This window comes from Ochotona princeps, chromosome 4 (assembly GCF_030435755.1).
Source record: "Ochotona princeps isolate mOchPri1 chromosome 4, mOchPri1.hap1, whole genome shotgun sequence".
Classification (NCBI taxonomy): Eukaryota; Metazoa; Chordata; class Mammalia; order Lagomorpha; family Ochotonidae; genus Ochotona; species Ochotona princeps.
This window is the reverse complement of record NC_080835.1, coordinates 28,368,815-28,393,243: the sequence shown is the minus strand read 5'-3', so window position 1 is coordinate 28,393,243 and position 24,429 is coordinate 28,368,815. Positions and strand designations below refer to the sequence as shown.

The window sequence follows — 24,429 nt, the reverse complement described above, 5'->3', positions numbered from 1 at the left end:
GCTGATAACAGTAAAAGCAGAGATTGTCTGAAAGAGGCTGTTGCTAGAGCCAGCATTGTGATATAGTGAGTAAAGCTGCCACCTGCAACACCAGCATCCCATGTGGGTACCAATTTGAGTCTGAGCAGCTCCACTTTCAATCCAGTTGCCTACCAATGCACTGGGAAAGGCAGTAGAAATTGGCCCAAGTGTTTCAGTCCCTGCCACTCATGAGGGAGATTCAGATGAAGCTCCTGGCTCCAGCTTTAATCTGCTCCAGTCCTGCCACTGCAGTCATCTGAGGAGTGAACTAGTAGGTTAAAGATTTTCTCATTCATAAATAAAGTCAGTCAGTCAAAGAGGCTGTTGGTAGAAACCGGATGTTAGGGCAATTCTGTTAAGGGGTCAGGAGGAAGTGGAGAGGATAGCAGAAAAACCTACTTTCTTAAAGATTCCGTAAATTGTTATCAATAGGATAGTGAAAACGGGAGTGTTTCTAAGAAGAAAAGAAAGTGGGACAGAAGTGAATTTTAGGGTTTTAGAAAGTGAACTGTAGTGGTTAAGTATTGTTTCCCCCAGCGTCATGTCCATCTGGAACCCCAGAATGTAACCTTATTTGGAAATAGGACCTTGGAAGATATGTTTAAGATAAGAATCAAAATGTGATCCTATTGAGTTAGGTAGGGCCTAAATCAAATGAGAATATCTTGCAAAAGGCAGAAAAGGAAATAGGGAAGCATAATATAAAGAACACAATCTAAGAACAGAATATTCAGGGATTGCAATGATGCTTCTGTGAACCAGGGAACACAAAGAGATACCACACATTGCCAGTAACCACTAGGAGCTGGGGGAGAGGCTCAGCACAGCTTCTCCCTTGGCATGCCAAAAGAATCATCTCTGTTGAAATGCTAATTGGAGACTCTTGACTTCTACAATCATGAGAAGAAGTTTATGTTGTCTTAAAATAACAAGTGTGTAGTGACTTTTTAATAGCAGCAACTCTAAGAATACATAAAGCTAAGCTTGTTTATTACCATTATAAGAATTAAATGAAATTATCAAGATACAATCTAGGGAAAAACATGTAACTGTTTGCATATATTGTGTACATTAAAAATGTATACACATGGAGCCAGCCCAGATGACCCAAGTGCTTGGGCCCCTGTGCACACATGGAAGACTTGGATGAATTCCTGGCTCTTGGCTTTGGCCTGGCCCGGCCAGGACCACTGTGGCCATTTGTGGGGTGGAAGATCTCGGGCTATGTGTCCCTCTCTGTCTCTAACTCTCCCTTTTATACAAAGAAATCTTTTTTAAAATGTGTGCATACATCCCAACAAAACAAACCACTATGCCAGTTGTCTTCATAGGTAAATTCAGCCAAAAAGAAAAACAACAATGAACATGAATCCTCAAACTCTCAAAAAATTAAAAAGAAGGGCCCGGCGGCGTGGCCTAGCGGCTAAAGTCCTCACCTTGAAAGCCCGGGATCCCATATGGGCGCCGATTCTAATCCCAGCAGCTCCACTTCCCATCCAGCTCCCTGCTTGTGGCCTAGGAAAGCAGTCGAGGACAGCCCAAAGTTTTGGGACCCTGCACCCGCGTGGGAGACCCGGAACAGGTTCCTGGTCCCGGCTTTGGATTGGCGTGTACCGGCCCATTGCGGCTCACTTGGGGAGTGAAACATCGGATGGAAGATCTTCCTCTCTGTCTCTCCTCCTCTCTGTATATCCGGCTTTCCAATAATAATAAAATCTTTAAAAAAAAAAAATTAAAAAGAAATATGTCTTAACTCATTATGTAAGCCTGTATTATACGACACTAGAGCTAACAAAGACACTACAAGGAAAAAATAAACAAACAAAAACCCTATTAACCTCTAGCCAATATTCTTCATAAATATTGAAAGTCCTTGGCACAATGCTAGGTAAACACATTCAGCAGTGTATTGAAAGACCTACACTTGGGCCAGTATGATAGCTCAATTGGCCAATCCTCCTGAAGGTTCTGGCATATGGGTGCCAGTTTGTGTCCCAGCTGCTCCACTTCTGATCCAGCTCCCTGCCTGTGGCCTGGGAAAGCAGCAGAGAATGGTTAAAAGCATTGGGATCCTGTACCTGTGCGGGAGATCCAGTTCAGCTCCAGTCATTGCAGTTATTTGGGGAATGAACCAGTAATAGACGATCTTTCTCTCTGTCTCTCCTCTCTGTAAATCTACCTTTCCAATAAAAATAAATCAATCTTAAAAAAAAAAGATTGCATGCCATTTTTCATGGGACTTATTTCCATAAGGACAGGTCATCATGAAAATCAATATATATTACCACATTAAGAATTAAAAATGAAAAAATATGACTACTTCCACAGACCAAAAAAAAGCATGATAAAATTCAATACCCTTTGAAGAAACTAACACCCATCAAACAAGTAATAGGGTGAAGAATCCTCAACATTATAATGAATTTATAAAAAAACTGCTAGACATACTCGACAATGAAAGGTTTTTCAACTTACATTCAATATAGCATTTAAGCCACAGCATTCACCCCCCCTTTTTTTTATTGATTACATTGCATTATGTGACACAGTTTTATATAGGCACTGGGATTCTCCCACCCCTCCCCAAACCCTCCCCTCATTGGTGGATTCCTCCATCTTGTTGCATTACCACAGTTCAAATTCAATTGTGATTCTTTCATTGCAAGCATTTACCAAGCATAAAGTCCAGCATCTTATTGTCCAGATAAGTTCAATGGTTTCTTGGGGAGACCATCTCTGGTCTGAAGGTAGAGCCGGTAGAGTATCATCCCAATCAATTAAAAACCCTGACATAACATCAGCAACAATTTATAATGTTATGGAATTAATTGACATGGTATCGAGTAACTAATATGTTCAAAGAAGAAAAAAAGAATGCAAATTCTGAACCACACCCTGCATTCACCCTTTTTAAACAAATACAGTTTTAATGGGAAACTGTCATGTGCGTTCATTTACATGCACTGCTGAATAGCTACAGCAGACACTAAAGGAACTATAAAGCCTAAACTACTTGCTATCTGATTTGTTACAGAAAAAGCTGGCAAAAATCTTGAAATAGAGCGGTGCAGTTTAATATCTAGCAGCTGGCCACATGTAGCCATTTGTATTAGTTTGTTTTGCACTGCTATAAGGAAATGCCAGAATATGTGTATTGTATAAACTAAAGGGGTTTATTCTGCTCACAACACTTAAGTTACAAAGTGCAAATAGCATGTTGCTGGAGCCCCAGAAGGGCCTCCTGATTGCATCCAGCATTGTGGAGAAGCAGAAAGCAAATTAGCCCTATGGAGAGGAGTCAAGCATGCAGGGAGGCCTTGCTTTTTTACAACAACCCACACTCACGAGACCTAAGCACTCTTGTTAAATCCAGTTCACTCCTCAAGAGCAGCAGTGATCTATTCATGAAGTTAGTGGACTGAATTATCTTTTGTGGAGGGTGGCTTCAGAACACTGGGGGAGTCCAAAGCTAAAGGCATCGCAGGACTCCCAGCTGGGCCCACAAATGTAAATAACCTGCCTGGCAAACCTTTTGGATAATGGGAAAAACACCATTAAAAAGAAGATATGCAGTTACAACTATGCTTCTTGGATTGCAACCCACGCGGCAACAACTGCCATCTTCTAGCTATCCTGTTGGTCCACTGTTCCCTTGCAGCAATGGTCACTTTTTTAAGGTGTTATACCTGCCATGCTGCTTGCTTACAGTGTGTTCAATAAAATCATACTGTTCAATCTTGACTGCTCCAGTGAATTCTAACACCAGTATCAGTTGACTCTTTCCAGGGACATTTCCCACAGCCCCCATCTGCTCAACCAGCTCAGAGATCAGAAGGAGACTAGGCTTGCTAGCACATGAACCTTTGGGGGATATATAAACTATATTCAAAGCATAACATTAATTTAGCAATTAAAATTAGATAAGATTAAAAGTTGAGCTCCTCAATTATATCCATCGTATTTTAAGTACTCAATGGTTATAAGCATTTAATTTCCTGTATTGAGAGTGTCAATACAGGAAATTTCCAACAATACAAGAAGCTCTACAGAATAGGGCTTGCCTGAAAGTTAGCAGAACTGATTATCAAAAAATTAATTTTTATTTTTATAAAAGTGCGACAGGGAAAACAAAACCTAAGAGAAGCATGAAGAATTTCAGAAAAAAATTAATATTAGAAATAAAAATAAATATATGAATACAAGATATCATTCTATAAAAATCGTATAGTCAATAAGGAAAGGCAGATTTTTAGAGAGAAGGAGAGACAGAGAGGAAGAGCTTTCATCCACTGGTTCACTCCCCAAGTGGCCACAATGGCTGGAGATGAGGTAACCCAAAGCCACAAGCCAGGCACCTCCTCTGGGTTTCCCAAGCAGGTACAGGGTCCCAAGTCTTTGGGCCATCTTTGCCTTCCCAGGCCATAAGCAGGGAGCTGGAAGGGAAGTGAAACTGCCATGCCACAAACGGGCACCCATATGGGATCTTGCCACATGCAAGGCAAGAACTTTAGCCACTAGGCTACCATGCCGGTACAAATTAACAAATCTTAAAAAGGAAAAAAAATAGAAGAAAATGTAAGCCAGACTGAAAGAAAACACATTTGGTTTTTTTAAAAAAAAGTTTTTTTTTAAGATTTATTTTTACTGGAAAGTCAGATATACACAGAGGAAGAGAGACAGAGAGAAGAAGATCTTCCATCCACTGGTTCACTCCCCAAGTGGCTACAATGACTGGAGCTGAGCCAATCCGAAGCCAGGGGGCAGGAACCTCCTCCAGGTTTCCCACATGAATGCAGAGTCCCAAGGCTTAGGGCCGTTTTCAACTGCTTTCCCAGGCCACAGGCAGGAAGCTGGATAGGAAGCAGGACTGGCAGGATTAAAACTGGCGCCCATATGGGATCCCAAAACATTCAAAGTAAGGATTTTAGCCACTAGACTTCTGTGCCAGGCCCAATACATTTGATTTTAAGATGTATTTAATATTCATTGGAAAGGCAGATCAGATTTACAAAAAAGAGAAACAGAGAGAAAGATATTTCATCACTGGGTTCACTCCCAAGGGACCGAAATGGCTGGAGCTGATGGTAGGAGCCAGGAGCCAATTGTTTCTTCTATGTCTCCCACCCACCCCCCACCCTGTGGTTACAGAGTCCCAAAGCCTTGGGCCATCCTCTATTATGTTCCCTAGCCAAAAGCAGGGCGCTAGATGGGAAGTGGAGCAGCCAGGACACGAACTAGCACTCATATGGGATCCCAGTGCTTGTAAAGTGATGATTTAGCCATTGAGCCACTGCACTGTGCCCTTGAAAATGGATTCTTGGGCTTGGCATGGTAGCCTAGCAGCTAAAGTCCTCGCCTTGCATGCGCTAGGAATCCCATATGGGCAATGGCTCTAATCCAGGCCCCATCCAGCTCCCTGCTTGTGGCCTGAGAGAGCAGTTGAGGACGGCCCAAAACCTTGGGACCCTGTACCCACTTGGGAGGCCTGGAGGAGGCTCCTGGTTCCTGGCTTCAGACTGGCACAGAACCAGCCGTTGTGGCCACTTGGGGAGTGAACCAGCAGACAGAAGATCTTCCTCTCTGTCTGTCCTCCTCTCTGTATATCTGACTTTCCGATAAAAATAAACTTAAAAAATAAAAGAAAATGGATTCTTAAACTCCTAAAAGAACTCTACAAATCCATAGGTGAAAGACAACTCAGGTTTTAAAAATTAGCAAAATTATGAGTAAATCCACACAGAGTGTTACTCAAATAGTCTATAAACACATGAACAAGTGCTTCACTTCAGCAGTTCAAATCCAAGGACAAGACCACATCACACACACTCTCAAAATGTGTAAAATGAGAGGAAACAGAACACGAGGTATTAAGGATGACAAGCATTTGATATTCTCAACACTCCTGATAACAACATAAATTACTGACTGTAAACAGCTACTGCTGAAGGAACTGTTAGTTCAATCACTATGGAACTCAGTATTGAGAGTGCTAAGAACCAGCTATACCACTACTGGGAATATATCCAAAGGAAGTGAAATTTGCTTGGAAAAAAGTGACAAGCAATTCTATATTTATTGTGTCACAATCCACAATAGTGAAGACATAGAAACAACCTAGATGCTCACTGAAAGAAGAATGGATAAAGAAACTATGGTATACTCCATGGAATACCACTCGGCCATTAAAAAGAACAAAATCCTAGCATTTGCAACAAAATGGTCCCAATTGGAGACCATTATGTTCAGTGCAATAAGCCAATCCCTAAAGAACAGGTATCATGTGTTCTACCTGATATTAGGCAATCTTCATGCATAATACAAAACAAATATATGATATATGTGAACAAGTATGTACATATATTGTCATAGTTGAACTGTAGAACTGAGACCAGAATACCAGAAAGCGGAGATTTGTTGCAGTAGGCATCTCTACTCCCCATATAAAAGGACTTCCAATGAAACTATTAAATACACCTTGAAAATATGATATCAGATTTTCTATCTGTGTCTACCTACAATGCCATGATGCATTTAAATACCAGAATGGTAAACTTATAACCTTTACCAAAGGACTATACTACTGTAATGATATGGCAGAAAATGGTGGGAGTGGAAACAAGTAGGGAGAAAGGAGAGGAAAAAGAGGGAATACCTATACCTACAAAACTGTATCACGGAAAATAATAATACTATTAAAGAAATTTCAAAAGAGCATAAATTGCTAAATCATGTTAGAAAATGAGCACCAAGGGGAAACATATAAACATCTTTGAACAAGACAGATAATTACATTACATAATTTATACATCAGATACTACATAGTAATAAATCATCCACAACTATATGCATTAATGATGATCATTTCTCAAATACAATATTGAACAGACAAACTTAAACCCTGTATGACTTAATCTATATAAGGCAGAAAAACAGATAGGTCTGTGACCTTGAAGTCAAGACTACAGTTCCCAGGAAGAATGCAAAAGGGTAAGGAACTCCCTCTGCAGAGACATGATCTCAGCATTGATTCCTTCAATCATAAGGGTAAACATCAGCAGGATTAGCAGCAAGTCTCCCCTGTATCTCTGCTACACACTTTATTTGCAGACACAACAGTAACAGACTCTAGGGCGAGAGAAGACATTGAAAAACTCAACTGGAAAAAACACTCGTGAGTCTCACAGACAACTATGTCCGTTATATGTTCATAACATAACCTAGATGTGAAGGCAATCCTCCGTGCAAGTTCTTAAAAGGTGCTGTTTTGCATGATTAGGTTTATATTGCAGCAAGGTTAAGATGGCTTGTGTACATAAAGAAGACTACAAGAGAACCAAAGACAAGGGTTAAACACTCTAGGAAGGACAAGAAATCTATTAATACGTTAATCCCTTGGCTTTTAAAAATGGATTTTATAGTGCAGAATGAAGTATGAGAGACCAATCGAGTTTAATGAAGTTACATGGATTAAGCCACTATTTCTACAGTCAGTTCTATCATTTACTAAGATACAAGAAGTTTGGTCGTGGGGTACCACGAGTTTGAAATCCCATTAAAGACATCCAGGAGACAAGCAAGGTATGTACATACGTAGGTATGGACTACAACTACGTACAAGTAAATCATTTTTACTCTCCAGTATTTAAATGTTGATATTCTCCAAAGTTTATTTATGATTTTTTTCGCTTTTAATTCTAAAGTATATCTTTACCTTTTTCTTTTTTTCTTCCTTTCGTTCTTTCTTTCGATAAATTTAACTATTTTGCTGGAATAAACTGCCACTATGTGTTCATCAATTTCAATCTATGTTTTAACAAAAGATCTCTTTCGGACAGACTAATAGACACCTCTTCTAGGGTATTCCATGCTAACCTCACACTAAACATGTTTAAAACAGATGCAAATCTTAACTTATGATCTCCTTACACTAAAACATCATAACCACACTCTTCATTTCTATCCTTTATTAGTAATCCACAGGTGTCTAATCACCTTTGATTACTTTCTTCAACTTCTACCACTGTTACCTATAGCAACCTACACATATCAGTTTGTTTATCCAATCAAACCTATAGCCACTCCATTCTTAGCACGTTTAGTCATTCAATACATAACAAATATGATCACTATATCATTCTTTTAAAATTTTAAATGACTTGGGCCCAGCAGTGTGGCCTAGCGGCTAAAATCCTCACCTTGAAAGCCCCGGGATCCCATATGGGCGCCGGTTCTAATCCCAGCAGCTCCACTTCCCATCCAGCTCCCTGCTTGTGGCCTGGGAAAGCAGTCGAGGACGGCCCAAACTTTTGGGACCCTGCACCTGCGTGGGAGACCCAGAAAAGGTTCCTGGTTCCCGGCATCGGATCGGCGTGCACCGGCCCGTTGCGGCTCACTTGGGGAATGAAACATCGGATGGAAGATTTTCCTCTCTGTCTCTCCTCCTCTCTGTATATCCGGCTTTCCAATGATAATAAATCTTTAAAAAAATAAATAAATAAAATTTTAATGACTCCATTATCTTTAGGAAAAGTAAAGTCCTAACCCTAAAAAATTCAGACTTTGGCCTAACTTCTCTAGTCTCCTCTTACCATTCTACAAAATTCATGACAAGTGCTTGTAGAGAAGTATGAAAGCAGATTTGCTGAAGGAGCTGTCGTTCCATTTTTCATAATGGCTTCTATTTTCCTTGATGTTTTCATGTTCTGCTTATCTTTGAAAAAAAATCACACTAAGTTTCCTGCTCAGGAACTGTCTAAGACCTTCTCTCTCCATACTATTTCAGTTTACATTGTTAAACCAATTATCCGTCCATCTCCACCAATAATCATAAACTCTTTAACAGGGGAGAGTGGAAGTATTTTTTCACTCCTATAACCTGAACTCTCAGCACACTTCCCAGAATCTAGTAAGTACTCAATAAGTAGTTAATTAAGAACACACCTAAACATAGCCTTTTAAATCTTGCCTTCCACAGCATTTTTCATATTCCAATGCTCTTTATTCAACTCCACTATATGCTGGCAATTCCAAACACCTGGAATGACCTGGAAGCAATGGCTTTATCATTGTTTAAAAAAAATTAATGTAATATAATGCTATACCAGTGGTAAATCCTCATTTCATGAGTGTTTGGTTGTATATGTCACAGTGCTCAAATTATAGGCAAAACTAGAAAATACTTCTTTAATTCTGGTAATAAATAAATAAATCATGGTTACCATCACTTAAGAAAACTAAAAGGTTAAGTAAATACAGCCAGAAATAGGAAAGTATGTAGTAAAGAAACTCATAAAATCAATTGTAATGTTTCAAAGTTTGCACATCAAAAATATTCACGATGTTTCTATGGGAGATCGTACTGTTTTCCTACATTTTGTTTGGTTCTCCCTAGTGGTAATTTAGTGCTTATTCACTATAGGAGAATTTTGGTTCACAGTATTCAATATGTTCATTTTCAATGCATTCATCTTATCTCCCCCAGATACGACCATTTTCATTACTATGGATCTGAAATAAGATTATATCTAAGTAAGCAGTAATCAATGAAGCAATTTAATCGAGCAACTGAAATAAAGTTTTGTACTGGCAAAACATTTTAAATGAAAGCACAATATTGTTAAATGGCAAGGTGGGGTTTTCTTTTTTCCGAATATGATTGTTTCGAAAACCCCCTCCTCCAGTCACTACGGTGGTGACACTAATTACAACTTCTCCAATAGAATCAGGCAAAAACTTTCAACCAGTCCGAGATTTAAAACAATTCAATATTGAGATTTTTCACTTAAGTGTACTGATTTTAAAAACTATCACGGATCACTGAGACAGTAACATAGAAGTTAAAGTTTTATTTGAGAGGCTTTTAAAAACATTTTTCAGTTAGCTTATTTTCAGTCAGAAAACTTTAACTCCAAAAGCATGGCTTTTAACTTATCCATATGGGAAATTTATCTTCCTATTTTGAAAACACAAATCATAAGAGAAATAAAATGGAAAAGATTTAATTCTTACCCATTTTCTGGGTGAGGATTGAAGAAATCTAAATTATGTGATTTGCAGTGGTTTACCAGCAAACGACAATTAAATGTGTGAAGGTTGTCAGAGCAACACTTGTGATTGATACAGCTCAGAAAAAAGACACTCCAAGACTTCTAGATGCACTAATTAAAATTAAAGAAAGCTTCTGATGGGGATTTGTCAGCTACATTTCACCTGATACAGAAAAAAAGAAAAGGAAAGAAAAACACTTGCCTCAAGTTCCAGAGATTTCCCACTAATGAATACATCCAGCTCACCTACAACTAGGGACTAAATAAAGCCCACACGTTCAGCAGGCAACGCATTAAGGTTACCATCCAATTTCGAGTACTTAACGCAACCATATGGGAGCAGTCTGGGGAAGAGGAATTTTCTCTCAGAAATCCGAAGAGAAAGATTTGGCAAGGAAAGTCTCCCTATACTGGAGATCGGGGAGAGGGGCAAGAACGAGGCGCTTTACAAGACCTGAAGGTTTTTCACTTCACGAACTTGACGTGAATGAAGCCACTCAGACAGAAAAAAAAAAAAAGGCTGAAAATCACCCACCTCTGGCCCCCAACGAATCCCAGAAAACGCCCTCCGTAAGAACTCGGTTGGGCTTTTCTCACCTGGGCCCGGCAGAAGTCCACAGTCCCTACGCAGAGCGCACTTTTCAGCAATACGCCTTACGATTGGTTAACTCGGGAGCAACGCGTGCGTTCTATTGGCTACGAGAGCCAAGTTAGGGGCCAGAAGGCGGGAGTTTGGAACTGGCTGTGACAGGCCGGCTGCTTGAGTTCCCAGAGTTCCTATTGGGTCAATATAGGAGAGTGCAAGATGGCGGCAGCGGCAACTTGCAGCCCTGACGCCCAGGGTACCGGGTCTAAGGCGGCATCCAGCCGGAGCAACGTCACCAGCTTCCAGAGGAGGGGGCCTCGAGCGGGAGCTGCTGACAGCGGCGGCCCTCGGCTGGTGTCCATTGCGGGCACGCGACCTTCGTTGCGGAATGGACAGCTGCTGGTGTCAACCGGGCTGCCAGCCCTGGACCAGCTCTTAGGTCGGTTCGGAAGTGAGATGGGCTCACCCCTGGGCGCAGTGAGGGAGGGGACCTGTCGGAGAGCTACTGTGACCCCACAAGTCTCTGTGACTTGCCTCGACCTTCGGACGTGGAGGCTGTAGTCTGGGCTAATGGTGATTAGGAGGGAGGAAGGGTTGCAAGGAGACGTCTGAACGCTGTAACCAAACCCGGTTTCGTACCTCCGCCGTCACTGCTTCCCTGCCCACAGACCCCTTTCCCGGTCACAACGGGGTGCCTGCGTGCTTTTACTCTGAAGTGCTGTAGTGTATAGTTACCTTTCCTGTGGAATGCCTCCTGATCTCTGAGTACATAGTCACACCCCCATCCAGGTAGTGCATGGTTTGCCTTAACCTACAAAAGTTTTTTTTTTCTTTTATAATCTTTGTGATGGGCGTTATTTAAAAATGCTTTAAAAAGAAAAAGTATTTTCTCCTTTTTCACCGCCAGGCTGTTGCTCTGGTTCTAAATATTAAATGGATGTTGAAATTTAAAAGGCTGTCCCAGGCGTTTAGTACTCTATGTGCATTAAACATGTAAATATATATTTTTGTTGAGTTTTCTTCTGTGTACGTTTTGCTGTCAGGATAGACTGCACCTTCATGTTGTAAGTGAAATGTGCAGTTTTAACTCGCATTGTAGGGAAGAAAAAGAGCTTGTCCTTAAGATTTCTTTTATGGTATTTGGAATTTTCCATGAGAAGCCTACTGAAGTATGTGCTTGCTTCATAAATATTAGTTTTGAAAGGATTGACCAAATCAAATTGATCGGGAAAATTTTCTAAATTAATAAGACTGTCGATTAGTTTTGGAAAATATTACAAATGCCATTGCTTGTCCTCCTCCTTCACGGGCCTTTTCTTTTTTCCTCTAATTTTCCCCCTATGATAGGTTTTTCAAACAGGTTTAGTATAGAGGAACAAATGACAAAACAGCAACCTTGGAGAAAAAACATGGCATTTTGATTCTGTCATTTCATGTTCTAATTGTATCCCGGTCATTTCAACAAAAAATTTAAAGTGTTTTCAATGAATTTTTTTCCAATCTATATCCTGAGTTACAATGTACTATAAACAATTGTTTATAGGTACATATCTCTAAACAATCTATATGATTTGCTACATATCTAGGTAGCAATTTTTTTCACTTTTTCTATGTTGTGGGACTCACTTGATGTCACTCTATATTTGAACTTACGGCTAAACAGCTATTCCTATTTCTTGTACTTACAAATCTGTTTTGTAATTTAACAAGGATGTGTAGCTTCATTTACCTAACACTGATAGTATCCAGACAAAAAGATGGCATTTCTGGTATTACGCCAAGAAAATGTGCCTAGCACAGTTTCTGGCATTAGTAGGTTCTAAACTAAGTTCTTCATTGAAAAAAATAATAATGTGGTAAACATGTAGGACAGTGTTATGTATCTGAGCTCCAGAAGCAGAAAGTGGGTGATGTGTATCATGTCACTAGTCACAAAGCTAGTGACCTTGTGGGCTGGTCTTTAAGCTCAAAGGTTAGTGCTCTCTGCACCAAGTTGCATCTGTCTCAAAATCTTGAGAACTGTTTTCAAAGGCTTTGGATGATTTATTGAATTTAGGATTAATGATCTAACAATTTGTCCTTAAAAAGCACTTTCTACAGAGATAAAAATGTAGAACAGAAATTCGTTTTAGGTGGATTTGCTTCAGGTAGAGTGCTCTAGAGTTTGTACCAAACAAGCTAAGAGTCGCTGACGTATCTTATACATGTAGAGTTAGTGGCTACATTTGGAAAACCTGTATGTCCACAAGCATTTTAGAGGTTGACTTCTTATTGACATCCTTGTATCTGATTTTCTGTCTTGTACGATACTATGGAGCAAACACTTTGCCTTTGTTTCTCATTAAACATCCTTTTGAAAGTGAAATATTTGGCTGCTAATGCACATAAATGTGAGCAACTCAGACTATGTTGTTGCTCTGAGCAGTTATTGACTCAGATTGTAACCAGCCTAATGTAACCATTCTTGTGACAAAGAATAATGATGATAGGCTGTTATGATTCCAAAAAAATGAGACTATACTATTGTGATTATGCCTAACTATAAAAAATTAACAGTAAATATTGTGTTATATACACAATGTAGTACAGTACCATTTGTATACTGTCTCTGTGACATCGTTGGAATTTTAAACCTAACACAAAATATTTTATAAAGACATCATTCAAGCTATTACGTGTCATTCATTAAGTTCCCCAGAACTTCTTTCTTTTAAATATGACCTAATCATACTAAATATTTTTGTGCTGAAAGCTTTATTATTAGATTTCACATTTCCCAAGTTGTATGCTTTCAAAGTTTCCAACCTCTTAGATTTCTTAACCCAGGTTCTCAACCTTGTCCCTTCACAACATTTATATTATTTGCGGAGGCTAATGTATAAATAACACACTTGTATTTTAGAAGGGAATAGAAAGTACCTATAAAACTGTGTCACATAATACAATGTAATTAATGAATTAAAAATAATTAAAAAAAAGTAAAAAAAAAAAAAGAAGGGAATAGGAACTTGATAGAGGTTTCATTTGTCATCTTACAAGAACTTCAGAGAAAGATTATAGTAAGTAAAGTATTCTAAGAATTTCTTTATTTGTTCTTTGTATAGGGAGTTAGGACTTGGAATAAATAATCTTCAAGGAAGTCTTAGAAAGAAGTTCCAGGGTAATTGCTGTTTTTAGCATTTAGACCAAAAAATAAGCACAGGTATGGTGGGCTCCTTTTCCTTTGTTTTACTATATTTTAATGGTGTGAGATACTATATCTTGCTATAACATAATCCTATAACATAATCCTGGTTTTATCTTTATTTGTGAGCCATCACCCTCCGCCTCCCTGGGGTGCATTAGCTGGAAACAGTGTCGGAAAAGCTGCCAGTGCGTCAAGCCGGGCGTTATGAAAGGAGAGCAAAGCCTTCTAAGCAGTGACTTAGCCTCTGCACTCTAACACTCATCCTGGTTTTAGCAACTGATATAGGTAGATGTACACTTGGGGAAAATTTAATTTATTTCCTTCGTATTACTATTTAAAACTGCTACTTGAGATTTTATATACCGACTATTATCATTGTTTATGTTTTGATTTTCGTGTTTACTTAGCCACAATCATGAGTTACCATGTTTCATAACTCTTGAGAGAAAAAGCATGCTTTTTGGTTAAATAGCTGCAGTTTGGTTTAAGATGCAGCTTTTAGTACCAGAAGATATTGGTATGAACAATGAAAAAGCAATGGACTTGTTTTTGTATATTGCATTTCCCCAAATCTCTTAAAAATTTTAAAGAGTTCTTTATTTTTATTTTTATTTGAAAGGCAGAATTACTAAGAAAAGGAGAGACAGATTTTCCATCCTTCAGCTCATTCCCCAAGTGGCTGCAACTGAAGCCAATCTGAAGCCAGCAGCCAGGAGCTTTCCCCCTTTTACCTGGGTGCAAGAGCCCAAGGATTTGAGCCATCCTCCAGTGCTTTCCAGGTCATAAGCAGGGAGCTGGATACGAAGAGAGGCCGCTAGGATGTGAACCAGTGCCAATGCCAAAGATGGAGGCTTAGCCTCCTGCACTAAAGCGCTGGCCCCCAAATACCTTTAATCTTAAACATGAGTTTTCCTTTATTTGGAGTTCTGGAAAGGACTAGTATAAAACACTATTATCTTTCCTTTTTTTTTTTCATTATTTTACTTTTTCTAACTTGGAAAGAGAGGTGCTCCTAAAGGTAGTGCCTATAGACTTTCATATTCTAGTATATTAATTGACTTCATTTACCCGAAATTTATGACCTAATTACACACTTTTTTGGGAGAAAATGTGTGATGATTGAATTTTCTATTCCCACGTGAATTAAAATAACAGAAGTTCATCCCTTCAGATTTTAAAAATCCTAAGACAGGAAGATATTGACATATATAATATTTTCCTTTCCTGATATTGTTATCTATTTTTTTCCCTGGCTTTAAGATGAAGTGTTAACTATCTAAAAGAACTGTGGGGCAGGCATTTGTTGCAGGGATGAAGACACTGCCTGGGATTGCCTGCATCACGGATCAAGTGTCTGGGTCCTAGCCTTGGCTGTGCCTCTGATTCCACACCCTGGGAGGCAGTAGGTGCTGGCTCCCTGCCGGGACCCTGCTGAGCCCCTGGCTCCCAGCTCCAGTCTGCCTTTAGACAGTTACCAGGAGGAAAGCAGTGAGTGGAAGATGGCTTGGCCTTTCCACCTTCTCTGTCGCTTTGCTGTTAAAGTACCATTTTAAATTCGGAAGAGCTGTGGAATCTCTTAAACTATCCTGTGATATAATGAATGATTTAAAATATCAAACTTTCAAAGTCTTCAAAGAGTTCTGGAAGTCAAGCCAAGAGTTTATGTAGTGACTTGTCAAATGTGTTGGTGATTTTTTCAGTGTGAGGATGAAAGGAACAGGAAATGGTGAACATGACCATTTTGCTTCTTTTTACCTTCATCGTGAAAAAAGAGGTGATTATTTCTTCACCCCTTAGTTTCTTCAAAATATATTAAGGTACTACTGGGAAAAAATCTATTTTAATTAGGAATTTTATTGTGAAATCTGCTTTTGGACTTAGATAAAATTACTAATGAGTTACTGAATTTTAAAGTGAAGAGAACTTTCAAAAAATTTATCAGTATATTTTTTGTGCCTTTCTGGTTCAGCTTTTTATTTTCGTTTTTGTTAGTGCATGAATATAAACTTAGTCAAACTTGGGTTTAAAATACAGCCAGAACCACATGGTGTACCAAGTAAGGCATGTCAAAATACCTATACAAAATGTTTTTTACAGAAATATAGGGTTACTTCACATTAAAATCAAGTTTGTAAAATTAGAAAAGTTTTGCTACTGTATGTGTGTATAGGTTAGATCATTTCATTTTATACACATAGGATAAAAGCTGGATTCTGAAAGGTTTAAATTAGTAAATGGTTTACATCATTCTCACCACAACAGCCTGTCAAAATAAGTAGCCATTTCTATAAGCAGTATAAATTCAAATCTAGTGAATTTATTAATAGAGCTCATTAGGAGAAAAATTTGGTTTTGTCAATTTTTGTAAGAGAAGTCCTAATAAAATATTAATTTGGTTGACAAAGCATTGAATGTGTCCTCATTGTCTTCAGTAGTATCCAAGTTTTTCACACATTAGAATTGTTCACGGTTTATTTATTGGAGAAGCAATGAGAGAGGAAGATCCCATCAGCTGCTCCTCTCCCCAAAGGTCCACCATGTCCAAGGCTGGTCAAGCCAGGAACTTGGTCTGCCACATGCATGATGCAATCCTCATCACTGCTGCCATGGTGGATCTGTATTAACAGGCGTTTGCAATTGGGAACTAGTGGTAGAACCAGTAATTGAACCCGGGAGTTTTGATAGAAGCCATACCTGAGTTTTAATTAAGCTGAATATTTACCATCACGTCTTAGAGTGTTCAATTTTAAGGTGTGTTTGAATTATCACTAGCAGAACTGTGGCGATCATTCACTTATACAACTATCTGTACAATTTCAATGAACTGGCAATATTGAAATGCATGGAATGGTACACTTGTAAAGCAGTTGAGCAAAGCTCTGTCAAAGGATAAAATTATTACAGTATAAATATCTTAACTCTTATTTTCAAGTCTGAGATTGGGCAATACTTCATTTCATAAAATGAAATCAGTGTTCCTGTAGCTGACTTTTTACAGAAGCTGCTGTAGCCTGGACACTGCAATGTCTTATTTGCTGATATGATTTCATTTCTTTAAACATATATGAGATAGATACTAAATAACTAAGTGTTAATTTTTCCAGTTAAGGGATAGTGGAAGGTACAGAATAGTGTGATGTAAATTGTTCAAAATGCACTTCAGAGTTGCTGTTTATATGTGATTAAAATTGTCAAATTAAACATTTGGTCTAATTTGGTCCTGTGTGATTGTTCATAGTATTCATTTCCACTTATGTAAATTTTTTTCATCTGAGTGATAGTTGAAATTAGCCTATTTGGTCTGGGATGACATTAAATGCTATAATGAAAAAACTTCTATACATTAGGAATTAAAATATATTGTGACTCCCAGACTAAATACACTCCCACAGGAAATGGAAATCTAGTTTTTTTTTTCTGTTCTTTATCTCCTTCCCTGAAAATTCGAAATAATTATCCATATTGCCAGAAAATTGATTGAAAGTATCATCATAAAGTAGTATAAGCCACATGTTGCATGTTATTCTGGGTGTATATGTATCACTAGTTTTCAAATTGCTTCAAATTTGCTTATTTACCAGGGGGGAACAAAGCACTACCAAAGGAAATTTTCGTACTAGATTGCTCTACCTGTTGCCTGTACTACAAAGTTTTCTTAGAAAATTGTTTATTGTTCTGATTATTTCTGTCAGTTTTGTGCATACACAAAAACAAAACAGATTTGGAAACCTTGTCCTTCAATTTTTCATTTAAATAATTATGCTTTAAACTTGTCTATTCAAATTTGATAAGCACCTACTTCTATTTTAATTCTAAATATGTTTTCTAGTAATATTGAAAATGTTTTGTGATCATATCCTTTTTGTTTGAAGTGATAAAAATATTAAATTTTTAAAATATATTCTATATATCAGATTATATACAATAATAAAATGTTGATAGTTAGCTTTATTATTAGTCATTTCCTCAAAAATTCTTAAATTTTAAGGCAAATAGCTAACTGTAATTTCTATTATGGTAACAGGAATATTCTGTGGTGTATTTCTGTAGTAATTGTGCACATTTAGACCTTGGCTACTGAGTTAATTTGTTAATATGTGCTAAATATAGCACCACTGGAGTGCTGAACTACAGTTAGGTTGAATGCTGCTTGGTTCTATCACCAGAGAAATAAAGATAGTTTAGTATATTATGAAAGTAATTGTAATGTGTAGTGTGCAATTACATATAATGTGTAATTATTTCATAATAGCACCTTGAGCAAAGTATTGCAAAGGTAATTAAAATGTTGTTCACAACTGCATTTTTAAAGTTGCTGAAGTACCTGTCCTTGATAAAAGCCTAACTTCTATGTTAAAGATAATGTGAACTGTAAATTAATTTTCTTTTTGATCTTGTTTCATTTCCAGGTGGAGGTTTGGCAGTTGGAACAGTTCTTCTAATTGGTTAGTATAAAATATATACTTTGCTCTTCCTGATAAGTTCTACTGTGCATAATTATTTTACAGGATTTTCCATTCTGAAATTAAATATTTAAAGTATTAACTCCCTATAAAGTTAAGGGATATTAAACAATTATCTTAAATTTGAATTGAACTTCAAATGTTGATCTGAAATTTAACTAAATTAGTAAAATACAACTGAACACACAACTCTTATAATGAAAAAATTCCTGCAGTGTGTTCTTAATTTTTTAAGATGAAAATTAATGCCAGCTTTTATAAATTTCAGTGAATTTGGTGGAATTATAATGATAAAATTGAGAAATTAAGGTACTAATATACATCTTGTATACAACTAGTTTTTATTGTCTATTAGAGGAAAAGTAATAAATCATATTTTTGTTCATTCTTTCAATTTATAACCCATTTGCCTTATTTTTCATGCAAATGATACAGTTAAAATAAATCTTGACAATTACATAATCAAAGCATTCTTGTTATTTAATCCATATTCCTGTGACATCTACTGTGGCTGGTCTTGTCCTCTGATGTGGTATACTTACTTTCTCATGTAACATCTTTAAAATATTTCAGAAATGGATAGTTCACTAGCTTAAATCTCCGAACTAGATACCATTTCTTAATTCCGCTTTTAAAAAAATATTTATATATATAGAGAGCAAAAAAAGTAACGATATTTCCCACCCTACCCTCCGTCACTCTTATCCCCCAACCCACTTTCCTTTCTTATTTTAATTCTTACAGTGACAGTTTCATTTTACCTTGTATTCACAAACTTAATCCTCAACTAAACAAAGAATTCAGCAAGTAGTAACTAGAAAAACCACTGTTTCTCAGGTGTATGGACAAGTGCTGTTGTAAACAATAATTAGATCTCAAAATGTTAAATTCACTCATATATTGCATTTTTGTTGTACTCTTTATATTTGTTACCACAAATCAGAGAGCACTATAACATTTGTCTTTTGAGATCTGGCTTATTTCACTAAACATAATAGTCTCAAATTGCATAAATTTTGTTGTGAAGTACAAGCTACAATAGTATTCCATTATAATAATACAATTTCTTTATCCAGCCATCAGCTACTGGACATCTGAATTGACTCTGTGCCCTAGCTGTTATGTATTGAGATGATATAAGCATGAGGGAACAAATAGCTGGTTCATATTGCTGATTTAATTTTCTTTGAGTGAATTCCCAGGATTGGAATGGCTGGGTCATGTGGCACATGAGTTTTTAGACTTGTGAGGAATCTCATACTGTCCCATAATGATTGTGCCAGTTGACATTCCCAACCACCACATATTAGCATATCTTTCACCCCAGTGTTTGTTAATTTTAAATTTTTCAGATGATATCCATTCTCTCTGGGGTGATGTGAAATCTCATGCTAGAATTAATTTGGTTTGCCCCGATAACTTTTTTTTTTAATATATATATATATATATATTTTTTAAAGATTTATTTTTACTACAAAGTCAGATATACAGAGAGGAGGAGAGACAGAGAGGAAGACCTTCCATCCGATGCTTCACTCCCCAAGTGAGCCGCAACGGCCGATGCATGCCGAACCAAAGCCGGGAACCTGGAACCTCTTCCAGGTCTCCCACGTGGGTGCAGAGTCCCAATGCATTGGGCCGTCCTCTCCTGCTTTCCCAGGCCACAAGCAGGGAGCTGGATGGGAAGTGGAGCTGCCGGGATTAGAACCGGCGCCCATATGGGATCCCAGGGCTTTCAAGGCGAGGACTTTAGCTGCTAGGCCACGCCGCCGGGCCCCCCTGATAACTTTTTAATGTATCTACTGCCCATTGCATTTCATCGTTTGAAAGATGTTGTTCATATGCTTAGTCTACTTTTTGTTTTCCTTTTTGTAAGGATTTATTTATTTGAAAATTAACAAAAAAATGTAAAGATTGTCCAAAATATAGTAATAATTAAAAATAAATAATGTAAAGATTGTCCAAAATATAATAATAATAAAAATAAATAAATAAAAAAGATTTATTTATTTGAAAGAGAGTTATGGGAGTGAGGGGGAGGGGAAGGGAAAGAGGAAATGACCTTCCATCTACTGGTTTACTCTAAATAGCCACAGTGGCCAGAACATTAACACCGTTTGTTAGATGCACCGTCCTTTCTCAGGGGACTGATTTTTGTTCATTTGTCAAAGATTAGTTGGTTATAGATGTATGAATTAATTTATCTTCCATCCCTGTAGTCCTTATGTGTACCCATGTACCAGCAACAGATTGTGTGAGAACTGCTTGCTCTATAACATGTCTTGATATCTGGTATTGTGATGCTTACAGTTATACTTGCGTTGATGATTATTGCTTTAGCTATTTAGAGTCTCTTGTAATACCGAGTGAATTTGCTAGATCTGAGAAAAACATCATTGATGCTTTATCTGGAATCACATTGCATCTACATTGTTGTGGGTGCGATGGACATTTTGATGGTATTAATTCTTCCAGTTCATAAGCATAAATGAGTTTCCTAACTTTTTGCTGTCTTCTATTTCTTTCCTTAATGTTTTGTAATTTTAATAGTACAATTCTTTCACATACTTAGTTAAATTCACACTAAGGTACTTAGATTTTTCTATTAGGATGGGGCTGATCTTACAATTTCTTTCTCAGCCATGGCACTGTGTGTCAAAGGCTATCAGCTTTTGTGTTTTCATTTTATACCTTGCTTCTTTGCCAAACCCTTAGGAGTTGCTATCATCTCTTGCTGTGGTCTTTATAAAGGGTTGTATCATCTGTAAACAGGGATTATTTGACTTTCTCCTTTGCTATTTGTATCCCTTTGATTTCATTTTCTCATTTAACAGCTCTGGCTAAAACTTTCAGAACTATATAGATTAGTAATTATGAGAGTGTGCATCCATGACTGGCTCTAGGACAAGATGGAAATACTTCCAGCTTTTATCATTGAATATGACACTCACCATGGGCTTGTTGTATATTGCCTTCATTGTGTTGAGATATGTTCCTTCTATATCCAGTTTTTTTAAAGGGTGCTGTCATGAAATGGTGCTGTGTTTTATCAATTTTTTTCTCTGAATCTCTTGAGATAATTATATGATTTTGTTCTTCAGTTTGCTAATGTGCTGTATCACATTTATTAATTTGATATGTTGATCCTAGATGCCAGGTGGATTAATCTCATTTGTACCAGGTGGATTATCTTTTTGATATGTTGTTGTATTTAATTAGCTTGTATTTTTGGTGAGGATTTTCGTATCTATGATTGACAGGGATTCTGGTCTGCACTTCTCTTTTTTTGTTGTTGTCTCTTTTTTGTGTGATTTTGGAATTAAGGTCATGCTGGAGATGCCATTTCTTTTTCTTTCTTTCTTTTTTTTTTTTTAAGATTTATTTATTTCTCCTGGAAAGGCATTTACAGAGAGAAGGAGAGAAAGATCTTCCAGTCACTGGTTCATTCTTCAAGTGGCTGCAACGGCTGGAGCTGAGCCGATCTGAAGTCAGGAGCCAGGAGCTTCTGCTGGGTCTGCCACACAGATGCAGCTCTTGCCCACAGCTTCCTGCTGATGTGGTCCCTGGGAGCCACTGCTGATGGCGGAGTTAGTTGGATTCTTGCCCAGCCACGTGAGAAACCTGAATTGAGTTTCCAGGTTTGACAGCTCACCCGGGGTCATTTGCAGAATTAACTACACTATGAAGCAGCATTCTCACCTTCTTTCCCACATTCTCTCTGCCTCTTACATGAAGGAAAATAAGTATAAATACATGCATACATATGTTAATAAACAAAATACAGGAGAAATTTTGAAAATAAGATTCATTTTTTGAAATTTATCTTTGGTGATGTTTCCATATTAGGATGGGAAGGGTCAAGGATTAGGGGAAAGTGGATGAGAATACTGTTTCCAAATTCTCTTTTTCTTCTTCCTGCATCTGGGGAAAAAGCAGAGATGAGGGGAGTAGCAGCACCCAGCCTCATAACCACCTCAGGGATAAGGAATAGCCACCTGATATCCACCCAGGGTTCACGGTGTGCTCTGAGGGTTCTGTTCAAGCGGTTTCGATAGTTCTGAAATGCTGTCAATCTTACTGATGCAAGGATGAGGAAATCCTTCCAAGGTCCATCGGCTGACATAGTCCACTTTAGAGTCACTTCTGCCAGATATTTGCTGTCAACACTTGGCTAGGATAGTTGACCAATTTGTTCTGCCCTCCTTCCTCTGCTATGGAACCGGATGTCCTACATAGCCGCGAACAGTTTGCCATGTCCTCCATGTGCATCTGCTCATGCCGTCCGCTGCTCTACCTTAGCCACCCAGGAGTCCCTGTTTTCACACATGCACTCTATGGTCAGACCACAAATCCTGCAGTTCTCCCCAGGGTTGGAGTTCTGAGTCCAGGAGTTCAGTTTAGGGGAGATCCCCAAAGAAACCTCATCTGAAGTGATCCCAGACCTCTTTTTTTTTTAATTTTTTTTTTTAATACAATTTAGTTGGCAGTGGACTCTCCCCCAAATTCCCTCCCCTCCACACTGAGCCTCTAGGTTCATAATGTGTGTCCACTGTGAATTTTCCCAAGCCCATCATGCTTCCACTAGTGTGTCTCCCAGCCATGTAGCCGACTAACGTTTTGTTGTAGGTTAATTCTTATATCCTGAGGCTTTAATGTAGGTACACTGAGGATTAGGCCAGACCTGACTCTTCTGTGTGCTTGCCAGTACAGAATCCAGCTCAGTCCGTTACCCACATCAGCCTACAAACACACTAGTACTTGGAATTTCTGGGTCAGTTCTTTCTCCAACCCTGCCTCTTGTGTAAATCAATGAATGCTGAGGCCAAGCCCAGCACTGCCCACCACACCCTTGGCCCTCAGGTCCACAAGGGTAAACTAAAGCCTAGTCAGAGCAACTCCCAATAACTTCCACGAGGCCTGTCCACAGCCCTGCTTCCTGTGCTTGCCAGTATGTGCAGCAGATTTTTCCAGTCTGTCCCACATCCCATTCATCACTCATACAAGAAACTTTGGGCATTGAAGCCCAGCTCAGCCCAACCAACCCCACTATCCAGCACATACTCATGCCAGTGGGTGCCACCACCTGTCCAGCTGGACCCTTCACATACCTGATTCTCATGCTCATCAGTAGGAGCTACAGCTCATCAGAAAGGTGCCCACAGTTTCCCTACAAAGCCCACTCCCAGTCCCAGATCTTGCACACTCCAGTTGGTTCTGCAGTCTAGCCACACAGGACTTGCCCCCAGTCCCAGCACTTGCCAGCTGATGCTGTGGCAAAGCCCAACTTGCCTGCACTTATTCTGGCTCATTCATGCACCAGTGGATACAATCGATTACCCCAGTCTGGCTCTCCCCCTAACCCAGTTCACATGTGGGCCAACAGGTGTTGTAGCCCTGCCCAGCCTGGTCGACCCCCAGTTCGAGTTCTCACTCTTCCCACCAGTAGGAGCAGAAACCCTGTAGGAGAGCCCCACACACTGCAACCACCCCCTCCCCCGGGTCTCATGTGTGCTGGTGGGTGCTGCAGCCCAATCTGGCATGCCCGGCTTACTTTGACATTTGCCGGCAAGTGCTATAACCTGGCCAAGCCCACTCTATTCCTGGTTCCAGCTCATGCTTGTGGGTGCTGCAGCCTAGTCCAATACTGGCCCTAATGTGAGCTGGTTGGTGATGCAGTGTGACCCAGCCTGTCCTGGTTCTCAGATCTGCCAATGGGTTTTATGAACTGGCCCAGCATGGCCTGCCACCAGACCTGCCGCACATATGTAGTGGTGGGTACCATAAGCTGGCCTGGTCTTGGATGCTCTTTGCCTTGGTTTTTGCACTCACCTGCAGGAACTATGTCCTGACAAAAGACTTCTCCAATCTCCTCTATCAGGTCAGCTCCCACTGGCAAATCTTGCACACTGGTGGATTCTTGGCCCAGCCTGATTTGATCCACCTCCTATCCTGGCAGGAACAGTGACCTTGCCTGTCTAGCCCACATTCATTCTGGTTCTTGCTATTGGTTCTACAGCCCAGCCACACCTGGTGTATGCCAGATCATGGTCACATGGTTCAGCGGGTGCCAAGATCTAGCCCAACCCATTCTATACCCGCTCTAGCTCCTACAAGCACCAGTAGGTG

The 24,429-nt window shown here is 38.9% G+C and overlaps 2 protein-coding genes across 5 annotated transcripts in view; one reads left to right on the top strand and one right to left on the bottom strand.

Moving 5' to 3' along the window:
* Nucleotides 1-10,700, bottom strand: part of IMMP1L (inner mitochondrial membrane peptidase subunit 1) — a 75,153-nt gene extending 64,453 nt beyond the window's left edge. Inside the window, exon 1 of one of the 4 annotated variants that reach the window (XM_058663224.1) lies at nucleotides 10,603-10,700. The gene's annotated coding sequence lies outside the window, so the exon portion shown is untranslated. The remainder of the gene's footprint in view (nucleotides 1-10,602) is intronic. The other 3 variants (XM_058663222.1, XM_058663225.1, XM_004585432.3) reach the window with 3 other exon arrangements.
* Nucleotides 10,701-10,826: 126 nt separating this feature from the next.
* Nucleotides 10,827-24,429, top strand: part of ELP4 (elongator acetyltransferase complex subunit 4) — a 224,632-nt gene continuing 211,029 nt past the window's right edge. The window contains exons 1-2 of the mRNA XM_058663218.1: nucleotides 10,827-11,092; nucleotides 18,250-18,285. Of these exons, the coding sequence (XP_058519201.1) occupies nucleotides 10,873-11,092; nucleotides 18,250-18,285 (256 nt within the window). The 5' untranslated portion in view covers nucleotides 10,827-10,872. The remainder of the gene's footprint in view (nucleotides 11,093-18,249; nucleotides 18,286-24,429) is intronic.